The 21,884-nt window shown below is 33.3% G+C and overlaps 3 protein-coding genes across 5 annotated transcripts; 1 reads left to right on the forward strand and 2 right to left on the reverse strand.

Moving 5' to 3' along the window:
• Window positions 1-204: 204 nt before the first annotated feature.
• On the forward strand, window positions 205-6,450 carry LOC120075861 (CBL-interacting serine/threonine-protein kinase 8). 3 transcript variants are annotated; one of them, XR_005481444.1, is made up of 15 exons: window positions 478-636; window positions 1,558-1,620; window positions 1,741-1,812; window positions 1,933-2,040; window positions 2,149-2,223; window positions 2,346-2,399; window positions 2,511-2,636; window positions 3,021-3,110; window positions 3,952-4,074; window positions 4,609-4,728; window positions 5,000-5,116; window positions 5,600-5,656; window positions 5,743-5,817; window positions 5,971-6,138; window positions 6,298-6,450. XR_005481444.1 is itself a non-coding variant. In XM_039029570.1 (14 exons), the coding sequence occupies exons 1-14, from the start codon at window positions 478-480 to the stop codon at window positions 6,070-6,072; spliced, it is 1,341 nt and encodes a 446-aa protein (XP_038885498.1). In that variant the 5' UTR covers window positions 205-477; the 3' UTR covers window positions 6,073-6,302. The 3 variants fall into 3 exon arrangements, 1 of the variants encoding a protein (XP_038885498.1); XM_039029570.1 differs by having other exon boundaries at window positions 205-636; window positions 5,971-6,302; XR_005481445.1 differs by lacking the exons at window positions 5,600-5,656; window positions 5,743-5,817; window positions 5,971-6,138; window positions 6,298-6,450 and having other exon boundaries at window positions 3,952-4,078.
• LOC120075859 (putative pentatricopeptide repeat-containing protein At5g52630) lies at window positions 6,407-9,283 on the reverse strand. The gene is made up of 2 exons (XM_039029568.1): window positions 8,925-9,283; window positions 6,407-8,678 (listed from the first exon to the last, which is right to left on the reverse strand). Exons 1-2 carry the CDS (start codon window positions 9,018-9,020, stop codon window positions 6,489-6,491), a joined length of 2,286 nt encoding a protein of 761 aa, XP_038885496.1. The 5' UTR covers window positions 9,021-9,283; the 3' UTR covers window positions 6,407-6,488.
• A 979-nt stretch (window positions 9,284-10,262) lies between these two features.
• Window positions 10,263-16,046, reverse strand: LOC120075860 (serine hydroxymethyltransferase 2, mitochondrial). Its single transcript, XM_039029569.1, has 16 exons — window positions 15,821-16,046; window positions 15,637-15,687; window positions 15,360-15,446; window positions 15,089-15,210; window positions 14,721-14,797; window positions 14,018-14,142; window positions 13,795-13,887; window positions 13,600-13,692; window positions 13,303-13,500; window positions 13,042-13,146; window positions 12,713-12,778; window positions 12,482-12,559; window positions 12,092-12,203; window positions 11,897-12,007; window positions 11,541-11,734; window positions 10,263-10,512 (listed from the first exon to the last, which is right to left on the reverse strand). The coding sequence occupies exons 1-15, from the start codon at window positions 15,902-15,904 to the stop codon at window positions 11,586-11,588; spliced, it is 1,551 nt and encodes a 516-aa protein (XP_038885497.1). The 5' UTR covers window positions 15,905-16,046; the 3' UTR covers window positions 10,263-10,512; window positions 11,541-11,585.
• Window positions 16,047-21,884: the final 5,838 nt, after the last annotated feature.

Here is a 21,884-nt window from a genome sequence, read left to right on the forward strand (position 1 = left end):
TTCGAGTTCAAGAATCCAAGATCAAAATCTAATTTTTGTTTTGTTTTGTTATTGTTTTTTTAAAGAAAGAATCCAATGGGTAAGAAAATTATTCCTTTCCTCTCGTAAATTCCGGGAATCCAGCAAAAAAGAAAAATGAAATTTCATTCGAATAATTATCTTTTATTTATTTTTTTTCTGTCATTAATTTAAATTAAATTTCTCCTAAATTGATGTTAAAAAGTCATCCCTATTTTGTTACAGTTTCACATCTTCAAACACTGCTTTAGAAGAAGCTCAATAAAGAAGAAGAACCAAATTCCTTTCACAAACAGAGTTAAAGGAGAAATCAAATCACCAACTTCGAAATTTTCGCTCTATGTATTTTCCATGTTAGCAAGCCTAAAAGCTTCTGCCGAAGACGAAGTGCAAATGCTGAGATCGAGCTCTGGAGATTAGGATTTTTCCTGCCGGAAGTGGAGGAGATTGACGGCGGAGATGGTGGTTAGGAAAGTCGGCAAATACGAGGTCGGGAGGACGATTGGGGAAGGTACTTTTGCAAAGGTAAAGTTCGCTCAGAACACTGAGACTGGCGAGAGTGTTGCTATGAAAATCCTCGATCGGAGCACCATAATCAAGCACAAGATGGTCGACCAGGTCTGTGTCTTCACTTGAATCTTTGTTCTAAGAAATGGAAGTATATTCATTCTTAATCAGAGAAAATTAGAGTGAAATAGAGAGATTTCATCTCTGTAATTTGCTTTATATGACCACATCTTTGTTGCACCACAAAATGTTTTCGTAACTGCAGCTTTCAATTGAAGCCAAGATAATGAAATTAACTTTGCGTAAAGCAGAAATGTTTCTAGCCATCAAAACTGTGTTGGCTGTGATTACATGCTTCAATGATGTCGATTGTTGAATTAGATGGTATATTGTATCATAGTGAATGTATATGGTTTCGATTGAGCCAAAAGATTCTGGCGAGCTTCATTTGTAATCATCCTTGGGCTTCTCTAACGACAGTCAATTGAAGAATGAAAACCTTGTTTATTTCTCACCTACTCGCTTTCATTCACTATGTTGAAGAAGAGGAAAAGTAACTTTTGATGTCTTGAACTTCGAATGAAGGGAAATGATATATATCCTCTTTATACTGTTTGATTAAAGCTGCAAATATTATCGGATGAGGAATCTTACTTTTTTGATACAAACTGTAGCTTCTGTACTTTTTCTCTTGAATATTGCAAATAATTGGTAGGTGAAGAAGCAGTTGTAAGAGCAAATTCATACACGGATTCTATCTTTGTAAAATAAAGTAAATGGCAGATCGTTTGATGGATACTTGATTGAGCTAAACATGTTTACATCATAAGCTTCTAAATGTTTGCGTTTAAATTGGTCTCATCCTACCATTGTTCTTCATACTTCACTTTTGCATGCTCGATCCTCAGTCTTTTACTGATTAATTTTTTTAGTTCTTGTAATCTAATTGGAATGCAATCTGAAGCTTTTTCAATATTTGATCCTGTAAAGTGTTGAGCATTTCGTCCAACAACTGTTACTGATATTCTGCAGATAAAGAAGGAGATTTCTATCATGAAGCTTGTGAGGCACCCTTATGTTGTTCGTCTTCATGAGGCATGGCTTAATTTCTAAAGTATTTATTATCATTTATGATTTTAGCCTTTTTCAAGAGCTTTGGCTTGTACATCCTTTTTCTTGTTTAACACTGGATACGGTATCTATTTTGGTTTCTAGGTTCTTGCAAGCCGTACTAAGATTTATATAATCTTGGAGTACATTACTGGTGGTGAATTGTTTGACAAAATAGTGAGTAATTAAAAAAAAAAAAAAAAAGAGCATTCTTTAAGAAAGATGAACCATTTCAAAATTTGAGACTATTGACTATTTTGTATCCCTATAGTTTATAATGTAATCCATACCCTGCAGGTTCATCATGGCCGGCTTAGTGAAGCTGAATCTAGGAAGTACTTCCAACAGCTAATTGATGGCGTAGATTATTGCCATAGCAAGGGAGTATACCACAGAGATTTGAAGGTAATGACTACTTTTATTCGCTGAGATCATGGGGAAAATATTCTAACGGAGATTTGGAAAAGAAAAAAAAAGAATCTGATCATTTTTTATCTTTCTTTCTCTGAGCAGCCTGAGAATCTCCTACTCGACTCCCTAGGTAATTTAAGGATCTCAGACTTTGGTCTGAGTGCATTGCCTGAACAAGTAAGACATATTTTAATGATTTTTATTTACTTGTAGATCTACACTTGCCCGAACAAGTAGACATAGACTTCTTGTGCAATTTTAAGAGACAACAACAAATAGCTTATTGTATTTGCTGACAGGGAGTTAGCCTACTCCGCACAACATGTGGGACTCCAAACTATGTAGCACCAGAGGTATTTATTTGGTATCTAAAAGCCTGTTAAACCAAAAATTTTATAAATTGATAGTGACAGTTTTAAGCTTGCCTTTTGATTCGATTCTCAATCACTTCATCTCTTGTTTAGGTGCTCAATCACAAGGGTTATGATGGTGCTATGGCAGACGTTTGGTCCTGTGGGGTAATCCTTTATGTGTTAATGGCAGGATATCTTCCATTTGATGAGCTTGATCTCACCACGTTATATAGTAAGGCATGAACATTTTGTCATGTTATCTTAAATCTACTTCACCTTTTTATGTTGCATTTCCATTCAAACGCTGAAATGCCATCAACTCAACTTCTTTCTTGGGTGCAAAATGTGATCAATGCGACAACATGATGAGTGATTTTTTTTTTTTTGGGTTGAAACAAGAAAAATTTTCCACTGTGTAAGCACAAGCAGAGAAAGCAGTTAAACTATAAAACAATCTATTTGTCACATCTCTTTTGGTTGAATTTAAATCAGGATGTGAGGGCCTTTTATAGGTTCTTTATTTTTAAGCTTTTGATTATAATCTTCTTAGGTTAACTTAAACTGGAATATCATTTCAACATGCACTTGAACGATTGCCTAATGTTGTCATTTGTCTTCCAGATTGAGAGAGCTGAGTTTTCATGTCCATCTTGGTTCCCGGTGGGGGCAAAAGCCTTGATCCACAAAATATTTGATCCCAATCCTTCAACTGTAAGTATGGATTTCCTGACATGATGTGCTCTCTAAGCCGTTAAACATTCTCTATGCCTTCAACTTACTGTCTAAGTATGAGGTGAAAAAAAAAGAAAAGAAAAGAAAAAGAAACAGTTCATGGTATTTGCTGTGTATAAAAGTAACAATCTACAGTCAAAGCATGCATTTCCTTTCCCAATAGATCAAATTACCTGAAACCTCAATGGATTTTGTTACATTCCAGTTGAAGGAATAGATGTAGTAGACGTTAGGATTATTTAGTTCAGTTAACGGGCTTGCAAATTTTAGCACTGCTAAGTTATAATGTCCTTTAAGTTTCATACACATTATTACTCAAGGAAGCCAATGTAGTAGTAACTCATGATACCCTATTTTCTTTAATATCTTATGAACTGATCGCAGGCTTATTACAGTAGGCACCAAATTTTTTCATTATTCTCAACTTTATACATACCACAGAGTAATTGTTGCTATCAGTCTCTTTATTCTTCGGTATTAGTACTTTCAGATGCAAAGATTAAAATATCGATGTTGATATTGATATCAAATTTTTAATTACGGATTATATTGGTAAAATATTGATATCAACAGATATTTCTGTAAATAAAAAGTTTATAAAACTTATATAAATTAATACTAAATTATAGAGCTTGTCATTAGTATTTATATTTATTTTAAGACTAATAGATGATATCTTTTTATGTTTTATGAGTATTTTATAAAAGATATAGGAGATATTGATTAATTCCTAGGATCAATGTGGAACCCTCTCATTTATGGATATATTGACGGATACTTTAATCCTTACTGATAAGTTGCTTTCTTTTCTTCTTTGTAGCGTATTACAATTGAACAGATCAGAGAGGATGAGTGGTTCAAGAAAAATTATGTTTCTGTCAAACTGTTCGAAGATGAAGATGTAAATCTGGATGATGTAAATGCTGTCTTTGATGATCCTGAGGTTGGTAAGGATTTGAGTACTATATTGGCATATATGTGAACTTGGGTTTATTGAAATCTGGGTATCAGTAAATTTGAAGATTAGTTACGGATTCTATTCTTATTTTGCTCTCCTTCGTTGCCAACCTTTCACCTAACTATAACTTTTGTTCCTATCCATTAATTACTTTCAAACAAATCCCTAATAGAAATGGTGAATTTACTATTCTAGGTTAAATGTTTCCAGCCAGCCTGGTCTCTACCAGCATAGTTTCCCCACTATTGAGACATAAAAGCTCACATTTTTATGTGCTAGCTCACATTGTTTTCTGCTTGTGTCTTTCAATGATCTTTTTCCTTTTCTTTTGGTCAATATTTTTTGCCTACGCTAAGGTGGTTAAACTTCATAAATTTTAGTCTTTAGAGGCAATTTTTATGTAGATACTAAAAGTTATAAGTGTGGTTGAAGGTGGTGACGTCGAAGTGTGATTTGAGATCCATTTATAAAATTGTTGTTATTATTAGCTACTTTTTTTTAACTCAAATTTGTCCATAGGAACAAAGGACCGAAGAACAACGTGGTAACGAGGATATGAGCCCTCTGGCCCTTAATGCATTTGATTTAATAATTCTATCTCAAGGCTTAAACCTGGGAACGATGTTTGACCGCGGCCAGGTATGGTTGTGTGTTTTATTAACTTTCCCTATTTTAATCTAAAACATGTAGCAAAAATAGAGCCAATTTGCCTCGAAAAATAAAAAACCTCACTTGAAGCTACTGCAAATTTTTTACTTTGGCGTATAATTGTGTTCCAACTCAACATTAAGCGTATATGGTCATTTTCTCGGACTGACAATATTAGCCCTGATCATTTCAAAATATATTTGTTTAAGATATCTTAGTATGCCTGGAGAATTGATGTTTGAATTTCTTCTGATCATGATAGGATTCTATGAAGTATGCCACACGCTTTGTCTGCCAAAAGCCTGCAAAGGTTTTATTGTCAACAATGGAAGTTGTAGCTCAATCAATGGGTTACAAGACACACATTCGCAATTACAAGGTAGAACATTTGGTTAATTCTCATCTTAATTCTTGCGATTCAACTTCATGCCCCTCCACATTTGGCTATCTATCTAATCCTTATACAAGGGATTAGACATGGAATTAGCCAGGCCCCTCCTGTACTCCATAAATCTTATGTTTGTCTCTAACTTTGCAATTCTAAGTCTATTAAGCTCCTGACATGTTCAAAGATTTTAAAAATTAGTTGATCTGTGAAATATAAATTTGAATTTTATGTCTAATAGAACTCTAAAGACCTTTACTTTCAATCAGATTCGTAATTTTAAAAAATATTGAATAGGTCAAGGACATATTAAACACAAAAGTGAAAGTTTAAAAACCTATAAGATACATTTTAAAGTTGAATGATGTATTAGACTTACACAAAATTGAAATTTTGAGGACTTATTAGACATTCTTAAAGTTCAGAGCTAAACTTATAATTTAGCCTACTCTTAATCAAATTTCTGGTGAATGTCAGATGAGAGTAGAAGGCCCATCGGCAAGCAAAACTTCGTATTTCTCAGTCATTATGGAAGTAAGTTTCACCATTTTTCTGCACGAAAAGTTCTACCATCTCTGTATTCTGTTCAAGGACTTTGATCCGAATCATTTTTCTCGTAGATTTTTGAAGTTGCTCCCTCGTTCTTTATGGTGGACATCCAGAAAGCAGCAGGGGAAACCAGCGAGTACCTCAAGGTAGGTCAGGGTAGAATTTCCATGTTGTCTTTTGTCATCGAATATTGATCGATATCTGCCGCTTAAAGAGTATACAACATTTCTCCTCATTCCCATCCACAATTATCCCATTATACTTCATAAATATTGAAACAATGCCATTATGTGTCGCAGTTCTACAAGAGCTTTTATAGCAAACTTGAAGATATCATCTGGAAACCTTCAATTGACACCAGCAAATCAAGGATCACCAAGAACAAGAGTAAAAAACGTTGATTTTGTATGCATCAAAGCCTGAGAAATTTCACAGCATCATCTAACCAGAGGAAGAAGACCAAAGCAGTATGATGTTGACATATGTTTACAGTTCTTTAATTAATTATACCTTGTCTCCACTTTTGGCCAATAGTGAGAAGATAAGAATTCCTAGGATATTTGTATAAAGAATATTTGTATATACTATCATCAAGTTTTTATTAAAATCTCTTTGCAAATTTGCAGACTGATGCCTCGCCATTCTTCCGCTAAATAGAGAAGAAACAATGGCGTTGACATTAAATTGTCGTGGTATTCCTCTGAAGCTCAATATCAGCGGGTTATTCTTCTGATCTTACTGAAATTAACTTCATATGATATTTTGACAATTGAATTTTACTAGGTTTTGTAAAAAATTTAGCATCTCACCAACTACATTAAAGATCTCCGAAACCTCCACAAGAACAGTATCCGTTCAAAAACTTATGAAGCTGCTTACTATCTCGGATGATGATTTCCCTTCCTTTTAATAAAGAAATGAATCTGATAAAATTGTGGCAATCTCTACACATGGTGATGCTCTTTACAACCCGAATCGTGGTGGCAGTTGGCAGGTTTAACAAACCAAAAGTAACGGCTAATTTTTCACTATGATGAATGGTAGAGGAGAATACCTTTTCCTCATCTTCCTCCTCTTCGATTACCTCCATATGTTCAACAGGCTCATAACCGAGAGTTTTTACCTCATTGAGTATAGTTTCCAACAGATTGTACATCTCCGCACTTTGACAATGTGATTTGTCATTGGGTTTGAATGAATATACTTTTTCTTTGATGCTAATCCAGCTCCAATCTTTCAACTTCCCAACCTTCTCTTCTTTCATTAATTTCCTTACTTTGGAAACATCCTTCCATCTCCCAGCAGAGAGATACATGTTTAGCAGGGAGACATAGGTCTTGGTGTCTTTCGGTTTGAGTTTAAGTAACTGCTCAGCAGCGTAAAACCCCAATTCGGAGTTCCCATGACTACGACATCCAGCAATTAACATGGACCATATAATTTCATTAGGCTCAAAATTCATCTTCTTGACCACATCAAAAGCTTCTTCAACCCGACCCAACCTCAGATACATGTCAATCAGGCATGCAAAATGGTCCATTACAGGCTTGATGTTGTATTGCTTCTGCATTACTTCAAAGTAATAAAGTGCTTCATCAACCAAACCAGCATGGCTACAAGCTGATAGAACACCTACAAAGGTGACCTGGTTCGGTCTAATTCCTGCCAATCTCATGTCTTCAAAGAGCTGAAGTGCTTGTTGAGACAGACTGTGTCGTGCAAATCCCGTAATCATCGAAGTCCATGATATCAAAGTTCTTGAAGGCATCTCCAAGAAAGCTTTACTCGCCCGATCAGTACTTCCACATTTGTTATACATACTCACCAATGCAGTTCCCACCACAACATCTGCCAATACACCACTTTTGATTATCTGAGCATGAATCTGCTCCCCTTGTTCCAAGGCTACTAGATTACTACAAACACTTAAAACGCTCGAGAATGTGAATAGATCCGGTTTCATGCCCGAGCGATATAATTTCTGGAACATAGTAAGCGCTGTAAATCCACTCTTGTGAGCTGCAAGATCATCTGCAGCAAGATCCATCATTTTCGCATGGCCTGCAATCATTGCATTCCATGTAATCAAATTGAGAGTCTCCATACTCTCAAACAATTTTTGAGCCTCAATAAGCCATCCACATTTCAGGTATAAGTACATTACAGAATTTTTTATAGGTATGCTTGAACCATAACCAAGCTTAATGCTCAGTGAATGAATCTGTGCTCCTAAACCCAATGTCAACATTACACAACAAGCGCTCAAGACACTTGTTAAAGTGTACTCGTTTGGTTCCACATCATCCGAGAGCATCTCGAAGAAAAAACTTAAACTCCGAGCTGCTTGACCATTATCACAACAGGAAGATACAACTGAAGTCCATGAAATCACATTCTTTTTCTTAATTTTCTTGAAGGCTCTAATTGCAAATTCCAAGCTCCCAGACTTAGAGTAAAAGTTGGAAAGAGAGTTGCCAATACTAGTGTCGAAATCTATATGATATTTGATGATATATGCATGAACCTGCTTCCCGAATTCGATAGAATGCAAGGAACAACAAGCATTCAACACGATTCCGAGCGTATAGTTTGTAGGATAAGCTCCAGCTTCCAACATTTCTATGAACACTTGAAAAGCAACCAAAGGCTGTGAATTCTGAACATAACCAGTCACTAGAGTTGTCCATGCAATGACATTTCTTCTAGGCAAATTATCAAACACTTTGCGAGCAATTTCCATGACTCCGCATTTCGCATAAACGTTAACAAGAAAAGTCATTACAAATAAGTCTTCATGAGTTCCAGTTTTTACGACATGCCCATGGATAATTTCCGCTTCTGCAGCTAAATTCCCATCTATACATTCTTGCAATAATGGAATATAGTAAGAAGTTTCAATTCTCGTACCATCTTTTAACAGCGACAGAGCTTCCCGAAGATCTACAAACTTCGACTCCGCATCAACATTCAATTGGATTAGTGAATGATTTTTCTGATACGGCAAACTCTGCAGGATATCATAGAAAATCAACAAAGATCAAGAAAACGGAAGCGGGATGAATTCACACTGTACGAACAAATTAAGCTCAGTGTTTCACAGTTCGAGTGAACTGATCTAGCTCTCAAACCAAAAGAAGAAGAAGTTCGTAAGTTTAATTCCAGGGTTCTAAGAGGAGAAGAGGATGATTTTGAGGTTCATCGCACAGAGAATTTTGGAATCACTGAAGATTACAAGGCAAAAAAAAGAGTGTACCTTATCGTTGAGGGGAAAGCTGGTGTAATGTCGCTTTCTTGAGTCAGGTTCGAGCTTGAGAGAAGCAGTGAGAGTAACAGAAGGGAAGGAAGCCATGGAAGGAAGAAGGGAAAAGGAATTTAGAGATTACTTAATAATGGTGGGATTTTGAGAGGGGAAGAGATTGGGATTTTATCCCTTCCTCCATCAAATCTAATCCTATCCCTCACACAACAATTGTGGTGGGAACGACGTCTTTCTTACTTTTCTTTACGGTAAGTTGGAACCATATTTTACCTTAATTCCACGTCACGAGAAATTATTCGATGAAGTCGCTCCAATGAATTACTTTGTTTTTGTAACCTTTTAGGCTTTAGTGTATGTGACAAATTATAAAATCATTTAATTTTTTTAAACATCGGATCATTTTAAATTTGTATCCGTGGTTACTCGATGTCACACAAATTTGGGAACCTTCTAGTGGGTTTTTATTTTTTCCCAGGATATAACTATTGATTTTACATTCGCTATTTTTTTTTTTTTTATTAAAATTAAAATGTGGAAAGTTTATCATTTTATTTCATACTGATTGTCATTATGGGTTTGGAATATGTAGAAGTTCTAACAAGTAGAAACCAATATTAATTAGGAAGAAAATAATATTATGAATTTGAATACAAAACCTCTTAGATTAATTGTACTAATACCATGTTAATTCATCGATTACTCATATAAGAGTTTGATTTTTTTTTTTTAATTTTTTTTTTGAGTACTACAAGAGTTTTAACTTAGTACACTGGTTCATACTAAAAGTGGTTTTTTCCCCCTTTTCTGAAGAAATATTCATGTGGGTTCTTTAGGTAATTTAGATTTACATATGTGAGGATGAGTATTAGATGATATAATATTAAATTTACATTTACCCGTCATCTTAGCTTTTGGGTCAATGGGTGATTTAACAATATCAATTTGATCTCTAAATTATAAAATATTATTTAATTTTGTTCAATTCAAATATTATGTTTTAGTCTTTCAACTTTATATGAAAGAATTATTCCCTGCCTTCATTGATTTTACAGATAAATTATATTGAAAGAATTATTCCCTGCCTTCATTGATTTTACAGATAAATTATATAAGAACCTATCCTAAGCAGATTCATCGTTCACCTAATTAACAAGATTAAGTGCAAAGTTGTTAATTAGATGTTAGAGTGATTAAAACACAACATTCGAAATTAAGAGAATAAAATAGAATAAGCATAAATTGAAATTCAAATATTTAGTTACAATCGTTTCAATGAAGAAAGCATCACTCCTAATTAAAGCAAAAATGGATTGAGAAAGAGGTATTATTTCGTACTAGTGAAGTGGAAACATTATGTTTACATTAAGATATGACATTATGATTCAAAGTTAATAACCTATAAATCAAATTTAGCAAAGAACATGAGAATATAATGTCGAGATTTATAATTAAAAGTCCAAAAAATCTGCTCACAATGGGCATTTATTTAGAAGAAACGCTTAAATTTCTGCGGATGGTTGCCATTATTTTCAAAGGACATTTGGTAGAGGGTCTGACTCAGCAACTTTGACAAAAAGTTTGTCTGCAGAAGCAAAATTATGCATGCTGAATAATAATTAGGAAAAAATTCTAGTCCTATAACCATGGTATATACTCCCCACACACAATTCTTAATTAATTCTTTCATGACAACAAACAATAAAGGATGCTTGAAAATTTTTCCTTTCTAAATATTATTAATAATTAGTTAAGTAGTTTGTTAGGTAAGTTTTAGTTATAATATACAATAAGTAGGGAAGAGGAAAGGGAGAATATATTGGTGGGTAGACTAGAGCTTGAGAGCTATCTCAAGAGATTGGGAGGATCTAAGTACCTTGCAAACTTGGTTTATCTTATAATTTTGTTATTGTTTACATTTCAATATATCCAGATTTTATCAAATTAATATTGCTAAATTGACGTTGGAATGGAATCCTTAAACTTCACACTGAGATTGTATATAAAAGATTTAGGGTGAATTTGACATAAATTTTGAGAAGAAAAAGAAAACAGTTTTCTTTTAGTGAGAGCACTTTTTCTTAGAACATAAAGTTTTTTAATATCCCTTCTTTTAGACATGTTAGAGTGTAATTTTGAAATAGTTAAAATCATTTTCGTTATTTTTAAAATCATTCTAAAAGCATGTTTTCAATTATTCAAAATCAACTTAATTGTATCAAAGTCATGTTAACAGATGTAAAATAAAACATAAATTGATTTTGAATGATTAAAGACGTATTTTATAGTCATTTTAACCATTTCAAAATTGAATCTCAAACCTATCCTAAGTACTTTTCAAAAACCACTTTTACTGTCTTTTTAGACCTCTCCAAATTATTTCATTACCTGACTAAACATGATGAAACTTTTCGAAATTATTTTTCACATACTAAATGAACTTTTCACCTCCTAAAAATCATCAAACTCACACCTAATATACCGTTACTATCATTTGTAAAAGTGAAAGCATATATAATATATACACCATATGCATGTGTGTGGCTATGCCTATGTGCACATTATTTACGGTATTCATTCAACAAGTAATGGATGTTAAAGAGAGGTTCTAACCCGATTCAGCTGCCAAACTATTCCAGCAACTTTAGAATCCGTTCTTCAGTCTCTGTATCTCATTGTCTCTTTCTCGAAACCTATTGTCGGAAATTGCTTGGCATACTCCTCGACCTGTTGTCGGAGGTTTGAAATTTCAGATTGGATATCTTTATTTGATTGCATGGTTGCTACGAAATCCTTCAACTTAGTACCTGTGTTTACAATACTTTAAATCAGAGACGAGTATATCAAAGGATTCTTAAAGACAGTAATCCAGTAAAGGAAGGAGAGAGAGGGAGAGAGAGAGAGAGAGAGAGAGAGAGAGAGAGAGATCAGTATATTTTAGTGCAGATAAATTTTATGTTTTGGAGAACCTTCACTGCCAGCCTTAATCTGCAAGGCTAACTTCACAGTTTCATCAAAGAATTCAGCAACTTTCACAAAATCTGCTTCGAGGAAACCTCTCGAAGTCAGAGCAGGGGTCCCTATATACAATGTAAGTCCAGAAACAAATTTAGATACTGGACCAGTAATTGGAGACCCAAAGACAGAATGGTAGAAGGTCATACCCATACGGATGCCACCAGGAACCATGGCAGACACGTCTCCTGGAACTGTGTTCTTATTTGCCGCAATATGAACTGATTCCAAAACCTTCTCCACTCTTGAGCCATCAATACCCTGCCAAATACCCCGACATAAAAAAAAAAAAAAAAAAAAAAAAGTGAAAAACGAATAGAATAATAAGAAAAAGATTTCGCTCCAATGCTGTAAGTCATTCGTAAGTTTGAAAATAACTGAAAATAACTCGGGATGATTTTTAATGTTATTTAAACTGTCTTTATATTTGTAACCTTAGCACCCAGCACTACATAAACATAAACACCTGAAGAAAGGAGAAACACAAACACCTGGATGAGAAGTCTAATAGTAATGGTGGATGGGATGTCACCTTTTACCTTATTTTTCAAATTCACAAGGACCAAATGGTTGTCCGTTCCACCAGATACAAGTTCATAGCCCTTCTCAATCAAACTCTGCATAAACAGTTGATTTGACACTATAAACTACACTGATTATGCAAGGAAGAAAGTTAAGGAATTAATTATACCAAACAGTGAGAAAAACATGCAACTAAAGAGTATTATATTGGTGTTTGCCAAAGAAGTCAGAAATTTTCCTCTGCATACCTGAGCAAATTTTGAACAATTACTGAGAACCTGCTCTTGATAGGCCTTGTATTCCGGAGTTGTGGCCTATTGCATTACAGTAAAGAAGAAAAATAATATGTATGAAAACCAGGCGAACCTCCAAATAGCTAAATCTAGTAATCTGAATTTAAATTTCATCACAATGATCCAAACTTGTTTTCGTTACTGAGAGAGACTGTATATGACAAAAACAAAGATAACATAACAAAAAAAAAAAAAAAAAACCATAGATAGAAATAATGTTTATAAACTTAGTTTTCAAAAAATAAAAGGTCAAATGGTTATCAAACGGAGCCTAAATAAACAACCTGCTTTAATGCAACTGCCAAACCAGCTATGGTATGGTTGTGTGGGCCACCTTGAAGACCAGGAAAGACGGCCTGATTAATTTTGTCTTCATAGTCATAGAGCACCTGTAGATTGTAACAAAATATTAGACAACTAAGAACTTGCCCCTTGAAACTTATATTTACTTTTAGGTGTCGAGGGAGCCTTTCCTCACAAGTTACAAGTGTTTCTTACAATTTTAAGATCTCACTTACTCTTGTCAAAAAAAAGATCTCACTTACTTCCTGTCCTTTTTTGTTGATCTCTTTAACACCCTTCCGGAAGAAAATCATTGCCCCCCGTGGTCCACGTAAGGATTTATGTGTGGTTGTTGTCACAATATCAGCATATTCGAAAGGAGATGGAATAACGCCTGCTGCAACTAAACCACTAATGTGTGCCATGTCAGCCAACATGACTGCCTTCTGTTTGTCACAAACCTGTCAGAATAATCATAACCAAATTGAATGTTACACAATGTTAGAAGTGAACCCTGAAGGGAGCTATTCCATAATCTATAGCCAAGCAAAGGAAGAAACCTTGCGAATTCGTGCATAGTCATAGAGACGGGCATAGGCACTTGCACCAGCAACAATCAGTTTTGGCCGAAACAATGATGCACTTCTCTCCAACTGTTAGAATTTCCTCCATATAAGTTTGTTTATTTGGAATTGCAGTTTCAAGAAAAATCAATAGGATATCATTGTACAGTTCAAACACAAGCATTTTTAAACCTGGTCATAGTCAATGTAACCGGTGCTCTCATCCAACCTGTATGGCATTGTCTCGAAGAATATTGAAACAGCAGAAATCTTCTTGGTATCAGTCTGCAAACATTTAAAGAAATATACAGAGGCAAATACCAAATCAAACAACAATCATCATAAAAAGTTCACATTATCAAAGCACCAAATGCAGCCATGTGAAAACCAAGTACTAAATTTGAAAATTAAACACCTGATAACCATGCGAAAGGTGTCCACCATGTGGTAAATCAAGAGCCATAATCCTCTCATGAGGTTTTAACAATGCAGTATATGCCTGAAAGTTAGCCGGTGATCCAGAAAGAGACTGCACATTAACTACAAAAAATAGCATGCTGAATTTAAAACAAAGATGGTAGGTACCTTTCACATAGACCAGACTGAATGGTCTTAGAGTTAGTTAAATAAAAGGAACATGCCAACCTAAGCCACAAGATTTCAATGGTTCACACTATAGAAAACATCACCAATATGCTTTCCTCCCAAGTTGGGTCCAAAAAAATCAATTTTCTGATTAATATGTGGAACAGTCATCCTCTAGGTCTTTTATGCTTTGACATTATATATACCAGTAAAAGGCAAGGCGCCATGTTGAGGAAAGCTTGTTGATAAGATAATAAATACATTTACTGAATCAGAAAATTCTGAATATGTTTGCAAATGTACAGCTGAATTCACAAGAAACTCAGGAAAAGACACAGTAAACCACTACATGTATAAATAGACAGAGTCTGAAACAAATTTTTTCGCTTGAAATTAATTCAATATCAACCACTAAGTAAATTGAGCATAGCTTAGTGAATAAAGGCACCTTATTACCTTCCTTGAGGTTAGGTTCAGTCCCTCACCCCCTCTCGACTGAAAAACAGATGATTATAACACAATAGTTCTCATACCTCCCCATTTTGCTGGGTCCAAACGGAAAGCTTCTAATGCACGTTTCTGGCATAAGGATTCGGCAATGTCAATGTACCTAAATCCATTTGGCATTTGTACATTAGGAATCCAGTATGAAAACAGAAAGAAAACAGAGAAAAACGGGGAAATAAAAACAATAAGAATTACGTGCAGAAAAGATCAGTGCCCTCGCGGCAAGCTATTGATTTCAATAACTTAATCCATGAACCTTATCAGAAAACTAGTCGTTGCATGGGGAATATTAAGAAAGAAATTCATCTTCGATACTGATTTTCGAAATTCCTATAATTTATGCAAGATAATAATAACAATAATAGTTCTCTGGAGTTGAGATGGATTCACATACTCATTTCCTCCATAGTATCTGGCTCCTGGATATCCTTCACTATATTTGTTGGTCATAACTGAACCAACTGCTTCCATCACTGATGATGAAGTGAAATTCTCAGAAGGTATAAGTTCAAGACCCTTCACATTACAAAAACGGAATGCACAGGATTTTGATGTTAATCTCGAAGCTCAATTCAATTAGATGGATATCAACAACATGAACGATATTTCAAGGCTTCAAAAATGAAGCAAATAGATCAACGTAAAATTTTCAGAAGTCCAAATACCTTCCATTGGCGAGCTTTCTCAAGCTCAATGATATCTGCAATTTCCGGATCAATGACCTCGAGAGGGGCGTTCAGCTGTTTAATCCACTGAAATCAAAATTTCCTCCAAACATCAACATCGATACAAGAAAGTTGACACATCAAACGGATCTCGTACACCTCATGATCCATATACATTCTTTTGTCCTCGTTCACGTTATAAGTACCAGAAGCAATTTTGGCATCAGATAAATGTAAAATTAAAAATAAAAAATATTCATGTAAATGAAACGCTCACAGTAGCTCGTGCCTTTTCCCTTTGCTCCGCAGCTGCACCGGACAGAGAAGACTGCGGCCATAGGAAAATAATTCAAATACGAAAAGAAAAAAGAAAAAAACAAGAAAATCCGGAATCAGAGATGCAATGAAGAATGCGATATGAATTAACAATGACGGTGAGAATTCAGGGCAGAAAAAAGAACCATGTGATGGAGGAAGCGGGCATTGACGAGAGGAAGAATGGGCTTCCTAACGCCGAAGGCGATTCTTCGGAGAGCCATGGCCATTGATTACCTACGGTGATCGGTTTCTCCGATATGGAAATGCGTGAAGATTCAGCGTCCTTTTGATTTGGTGCTCTTCCGTTGTCAGCAGTGCGCAGTGGGGTTAGTAGGTTGGTCACGGAGGCCCAAACGCTTTCTTCGGTGGCTTCCATTTTCTCCTATTTTGTTCTTTTATTATTTCCTTTTTGCACCTCTCTTTATTTTTTGTTTTTTTTTTTTTAATTTAAATTTGTAAAAAAAAAATAAAGAATAAAGAATAAGGAAATTATTTACCAAAAATAGTAAAAATTTAATTTTCTTTGACAGGAATTTAAAAGTCTATAAGTATCTAGTGATAAAAAATAATAGACGCTGCTTGTGTTTATTATTGTTTTATTGTTATTTTTTAATAGTTTGATATTTTTTTTATCCATGAAAAATTTATTTAAAGTACGAAAAATTTCTTTTTTAGTTTCACATTTTTTCTTGGAATTTTTAAAATACATCTTTTTGATAGACGAATTAAATTTAGATCTATATTTTTATTAATAAACTAGATCTTTTTTTAATTAAATTTAAAATTTTTAAAAATAAAATTTGGTGAGAGAATTGAGTATCTCATCCTGAGATTAATAATACAAGATTTATACTCAATAAACTAGGTTGATTTTGACACTTAAATTTTTTTATTGCAATATTTATCTTATATATAGAGAAATAAATATACTGTCCATTCGTTTGTTAAGCAATATATAGAGTAGAAAAATACTTCCAAATTGACCGTCCATATTTAATGTGGTGAACTATATATTTTTAGTTTATAAGATAAATTTGTAACTTTGGTAAAGACCTCTTCATCAGTTTGTCTTTAATAAGTGGCACAAAAAAAAAAAAAATATGGCACGAAAATTAAGATAACTTTGTTCGATAACAAAAATGACATGAGCGATGAGAGCTTATACTATACATTTCATATGAAATCTCGTATTATATTCCAATTTGATTTAAGACCTATTTTTTTTCCCCTATAACATCTTGTTTGAATTTTCTCGAAGAAAAAAAAAATTGTTTAGATCACATGTACCATTTCATAAATATTAATGTTTATGTCCAAATTTAAATATATAGAATAATTGATATTCGGTAGTTAAATGTCTTGTATTAATAATTTTTTATATGAAAATTAAAATTAAATAATGAAATATTAAATATTAAAATGTAGTGATATTTTTTTTAACTTTTTTAATTAATTTAAAATTATATTTTAAACATAATACGCCATGTTTTGCAACTTTTGTTGATGGAATTTTTAATTTATTTATCAAAGGTAAGAGCATAAATTGATAAAATTATACATTAAATTTATTTAATATATTACAATATTAATTAATTAATGAACCAATCAATTAAAATTAAAATCAATAATTTTTTGTAGTAGAGTGGAAAATTCGGATCACGAACCTTTCAATTGTTAAAATATATTTTATATTAGTTTAGCTAAACTAACTTTGCATATATATTTTTATGTTAAATAATAATAAAAATAATATTGATGCTTACCTAATTTAATTTGATTATTAAAACAATTACATAAGTATAAATTAATTTAAATAGTAATAATAAACAAACTAAATTGTTACTAAATAGTTGAAATAAATCCCATCTAAAAGAAAAAAAATAGTTGAAATAATGTAGAAAATTAATTATGAAGGTATTATTAAAATAAAACATCATGAATAATTATAATCATGAATGTTTGTCTGAAAATTTTTGGCAAAACCCCTAAAATTTACCTAGATTATAAATCATTTGATCAAAATTCCTCCTTTTTATTTTTCTTTTGATAGAGTCAGGATTTGGAGTTGTGACTTTTTATTTATAGTACAATGAATTATTTTTTTAGTTCAAAGTATAGTGGTAGAAAAATTCCTCTTTAAGATAACTATGGCCTCACAAACCATTCATATTCCTCAATGGTGTTTTGCAAAAGTTCAAAATTCAATGTGTATTAGAATGTAAGCATTTGCTAACCTTCCAGATGAGTGTACATAATGCATAATTAAGATATGATATGGTACAACTCTCCTATCACTCACCTATTTTCTAGGTATGATAACTTACTCTCTTTCAAGACAAAAACTTATGATATGCATGTTAGATTATTGTAAATGTCTCATGTGCCATTTTTCACTTTTAAAGGCTGTTAATAGTGAGAATCATTTATTGTGTTCATTAAAATATATAAATTCTTTTTTTAGAAAGATATTGTAATTAAAATGTGGGTGGGAGAATCGAACCTCAGAAGGTTGATACAGTATGCTTTTGTCAACAATATATATATATATATAATTGGTTGGATGAATTAGTCTAGTTGGTAAATAATTGATATAAAATATAGGAATTGAATCCATTCGTGGAACCATCATCAAATATGGATTTTTTACTCCATAAAATTGGTAATGTCATTAATTTCCTACATCATCGTCAATCTCGTTAATCTTCTATGGGTCCACCGTCTTTTCAATATTTACTTTACATCCTTACCATCTATCCTTAATCTATAAATAATTAAGACCCAATATTAAGTATTTTACAATTTCCTCTCTTTTCACATATTCTCATTACTAACCATTTTCGTCTTACAAAAGAATTAACATATTTATCCCCTTTTTGTACATTTATGAAAGAGTAAAATGTTTTTTCTATGGTCTATAGATTTTGGGTCTAGTGAGCTTAGTTTAGGGGGAGATGGATGTTGAGCGGACAATATATTTATTACGTAAAAAATAGATGTTGAATTAAATGGAAAAAAAAACTAAAACTTGTCAATATGAGCATTGTTGATGCCAAAATTTGGACAGGAAAATGCATATGAACTTCACGTGACAACAACTTTGTAATTTAAAGAAGAAGATGACCTACAAGATGGAAAAATCTGCACACCGGGGTAATGTTTGCCACACAAGCTTCGATAAGTCAGAAAGTGTCCCTATTTCGCAAGTAGAGAGTTTAAGTATTAGAATGAACTTATCTCTTTTGAAATCATAATGATGTAGTTATAGTAAAATTCTAATATAGGACATCCATATTAGGATTTCGGAGTCATCTTAGGTTAATTCTTGAGCCATGAGTAAGAGCATGCATTTAGCACACTCCATCGTCAAATTTGAAGGCTCAACCGAGGCTGAGACCAAGTAGGTCAGTGGCCCAAATTTCCCTCTTCCCATGCTTAATTAGATTTTATTGCCTAAGATCCATGACTATTACATGAGTACTTGGACTTTATGTGGAGATATAGAATGGATCAAGTTCGAGTAGATAGCCAAAACGGTCTATAAGTATACGGATAAGACTGGGTATCTTATTCTGGAAACACTATTGGATGCGGTCCACTTTGTACTTTGTACAAACGATGTGATCCTGAATCGTTCATATGGAGACATGCGAGTGGAGGCGTTCTATGCAATTAGTTTGTATAAGATCGGACTAAGAAATAACTCACTCTTACTTTATAATTTTGTTTACTGTTCAAGACTGACTATTTTAAAGCGATGATGTAGGTAACTTGACCTTAATCTTAAGCTAATTATGAACTCCTATTTATTAGGGATTATCCTTAGATTTACATGGGTGAGAGTTGGCTCAACAGCACTGGCTCAATAAACCTCCCATTTCAAGGGTAAGCCTGGGTAGATAGCTGGGGACATAGGGTGTAAGATGGAATTCACTCCTACCTAATTTTAGGGATAGTAGAGAGGTTGTTTCCTTAAGTGCTAACTTTGGGTCTTGAACAAGGGGCCCCACTCTCTCATTGGTCCAAGAGAGACTCAGTTTGGTGATTGGATCACAAACCAATTATTCATTAGAGGATCAGTGAGACTTAAGAAACAAGATGTAATCTTGGGGGTAAAACAACTTTTGACCCAACCGTTATTACGCACAACCTGTGAAGGGTTGACTTACTGATTATGGTTATATCGAGTAGACATAAATATATCTATAATGAAGGGAATGCAACTACTAGGTTTTAGTGGAGTGACCTGGTAGTTAACAGGTGTTGATTAATTCAGTTTAAAGAGTTTAGCCAATTAATCTTGGATCGTTGGAGCCCATGACCTGTAGGTCCATTAGGTCTCCTAACTAGCTCACAAACGGATTAAACATTAGAATAGAATGATGAGTAAATTTGAAGCATTCAAAATCGAATTAAGGGAACTAGTGATTATATACGATATAATTACATATTTAATTATCGAATTAAACGAAATTCGAGAATTGGATAATATTTAAATTTTATTTAAATATTAATTACATAAAAAGAGATTCATGTATTAGGAATTGGTATTTAATTGATTTAATATTTGATATTAAATTGATTTAATTAATTAAATAGTTCAATTAATTATTGAAAATTAATTTTGAGCGGCCCTTTCGCGACTCAAACAGCCGGTACGCTTTTTGCAAATTAATTTTGTAAATTTTTTTCAAATTTTGAAAATTGATTTCAAATTAATTTTTTTGGTTAAAAAATATCAATTTAATTGAAATTTGATTTCAATTTTAAAATTGATTTTATTATTCAAAATAAAATGAAAAATTTTGTTATGTGTGGTTTATTTCACTTTCAACACTTAAATTCCACTTAATATTGACATATTTCGTGTCAAGAGGTTATGAATTTGACTTGGATGATCAGGATGAATAAAACTTGAGTGAAATTGTTGAGAAGATGGGAATGCAAAAAAATCTGGTTGATATTTTAAGAAGAGAAGTCTTATTCAATTTTTTTTTTTTTTTTTTTAATAAAAAAAACCAGTCTTCCTCTCTGAATTTTTCTCAAATTTTAGCTCACTTTGGGATCCACTTTCCAATCTAAGCTCTTGGAGAATAGTAGGAAAAATCAAGTGGTGGTTCACAACTTTTTGAAGAGGCAATTCAAGCTGGAATTATTGAATTGAAGAGTTCAACAAAAGTAATCTCAAAACCCTATTTTTCTTGTTATGAACATGCATGTTTCTATGCTAAAATTGATGGATTAGAGTGCTTAATGATCTTGATTACTTCTACTAATTGCATGCTAACTCCATCAGTTTTCTAGATTGAGTTTGAGTTTCACTATTTTTCTATCGGATAGTTTACGAACTCCTTAAAGTTTAATCATGTCCTTTAGCCCAAATTGCTCATAACAAGCATAGTTCAACAAACATAATACTACATTAAGAATATAATGTTGAGAATATTTTAGAAAAAAAAAAATTCTATGGCCAATTGCAGAAGTGTCAAAAATGATTTTAAAAATTAGGCCTATGACACACATTTATGAATTTTGCAAAAATGGAAAAATCTTTAAGCCCAACCCAATGGATTGAAAAGAAAAGGTACATCATGAATTTAATTCACTTTGGCTTCACCCCTATTTTTTCATCTTCACGAAATCTTAGGGTCTACTGCAAGTCTACAATAGACACTCGGAGCCACTCTAGGTCTATCCCCCTCTCAGTTCCTGCATTTTCTCCGGTGGAGGTCCCCTTCAATTTTCTCCAACTGCACGAAGGTGCAATTAATAATGGATTATTTAGGTTATCCTTCAAAATCGCTTTGATTCTTATATTAGGCAAAACTGAGAAAACCAGGTTTGTGTTGTATGTTGTGTTCATCTCATCTTAGTTTATAATTTAACTAAAAAAACATTATATACTATTTACCTCCTACATACTTTATTCCTTTTGGGAAAAGATAAACAAAGGCGGTGTTGGAGGAGAAATTTCGGACCAACCATGGACTACCACGTCATTTGCTAAATTAATGATGGAATTTCGAAATTGTCAAATTTGTGACCAATTAAGAGTTAACATGTGTCTCCAATTGAAATCGAGGACAAATTCCTTGTTTTTGTCGCAGACGTCAATTGAGTAAAATTAATTTCACCCAATTTGACGTTACAATTTGGGTGTTGGCCCAATTACGCCCAAATATGGGCTTAATATGGGCCTAAAATAGGTCT

The sequence above is a fragment of the Benincasa hispida genome, chromosome 4, assembly GCF_009727055.1.
Source record: "Benincasa hispida cultivar B227 chromosome 4, ASM972705v1, whole genome shotgun sequence".
Classification (NCBI taxonomy): domain Eukaryota; kingdom Viridiplantae; phylum Streptophyta; class Magnoliopsida; order Cucurbitales; family Cucurbitaceae; genus Benincasa; species Benincasa hispida.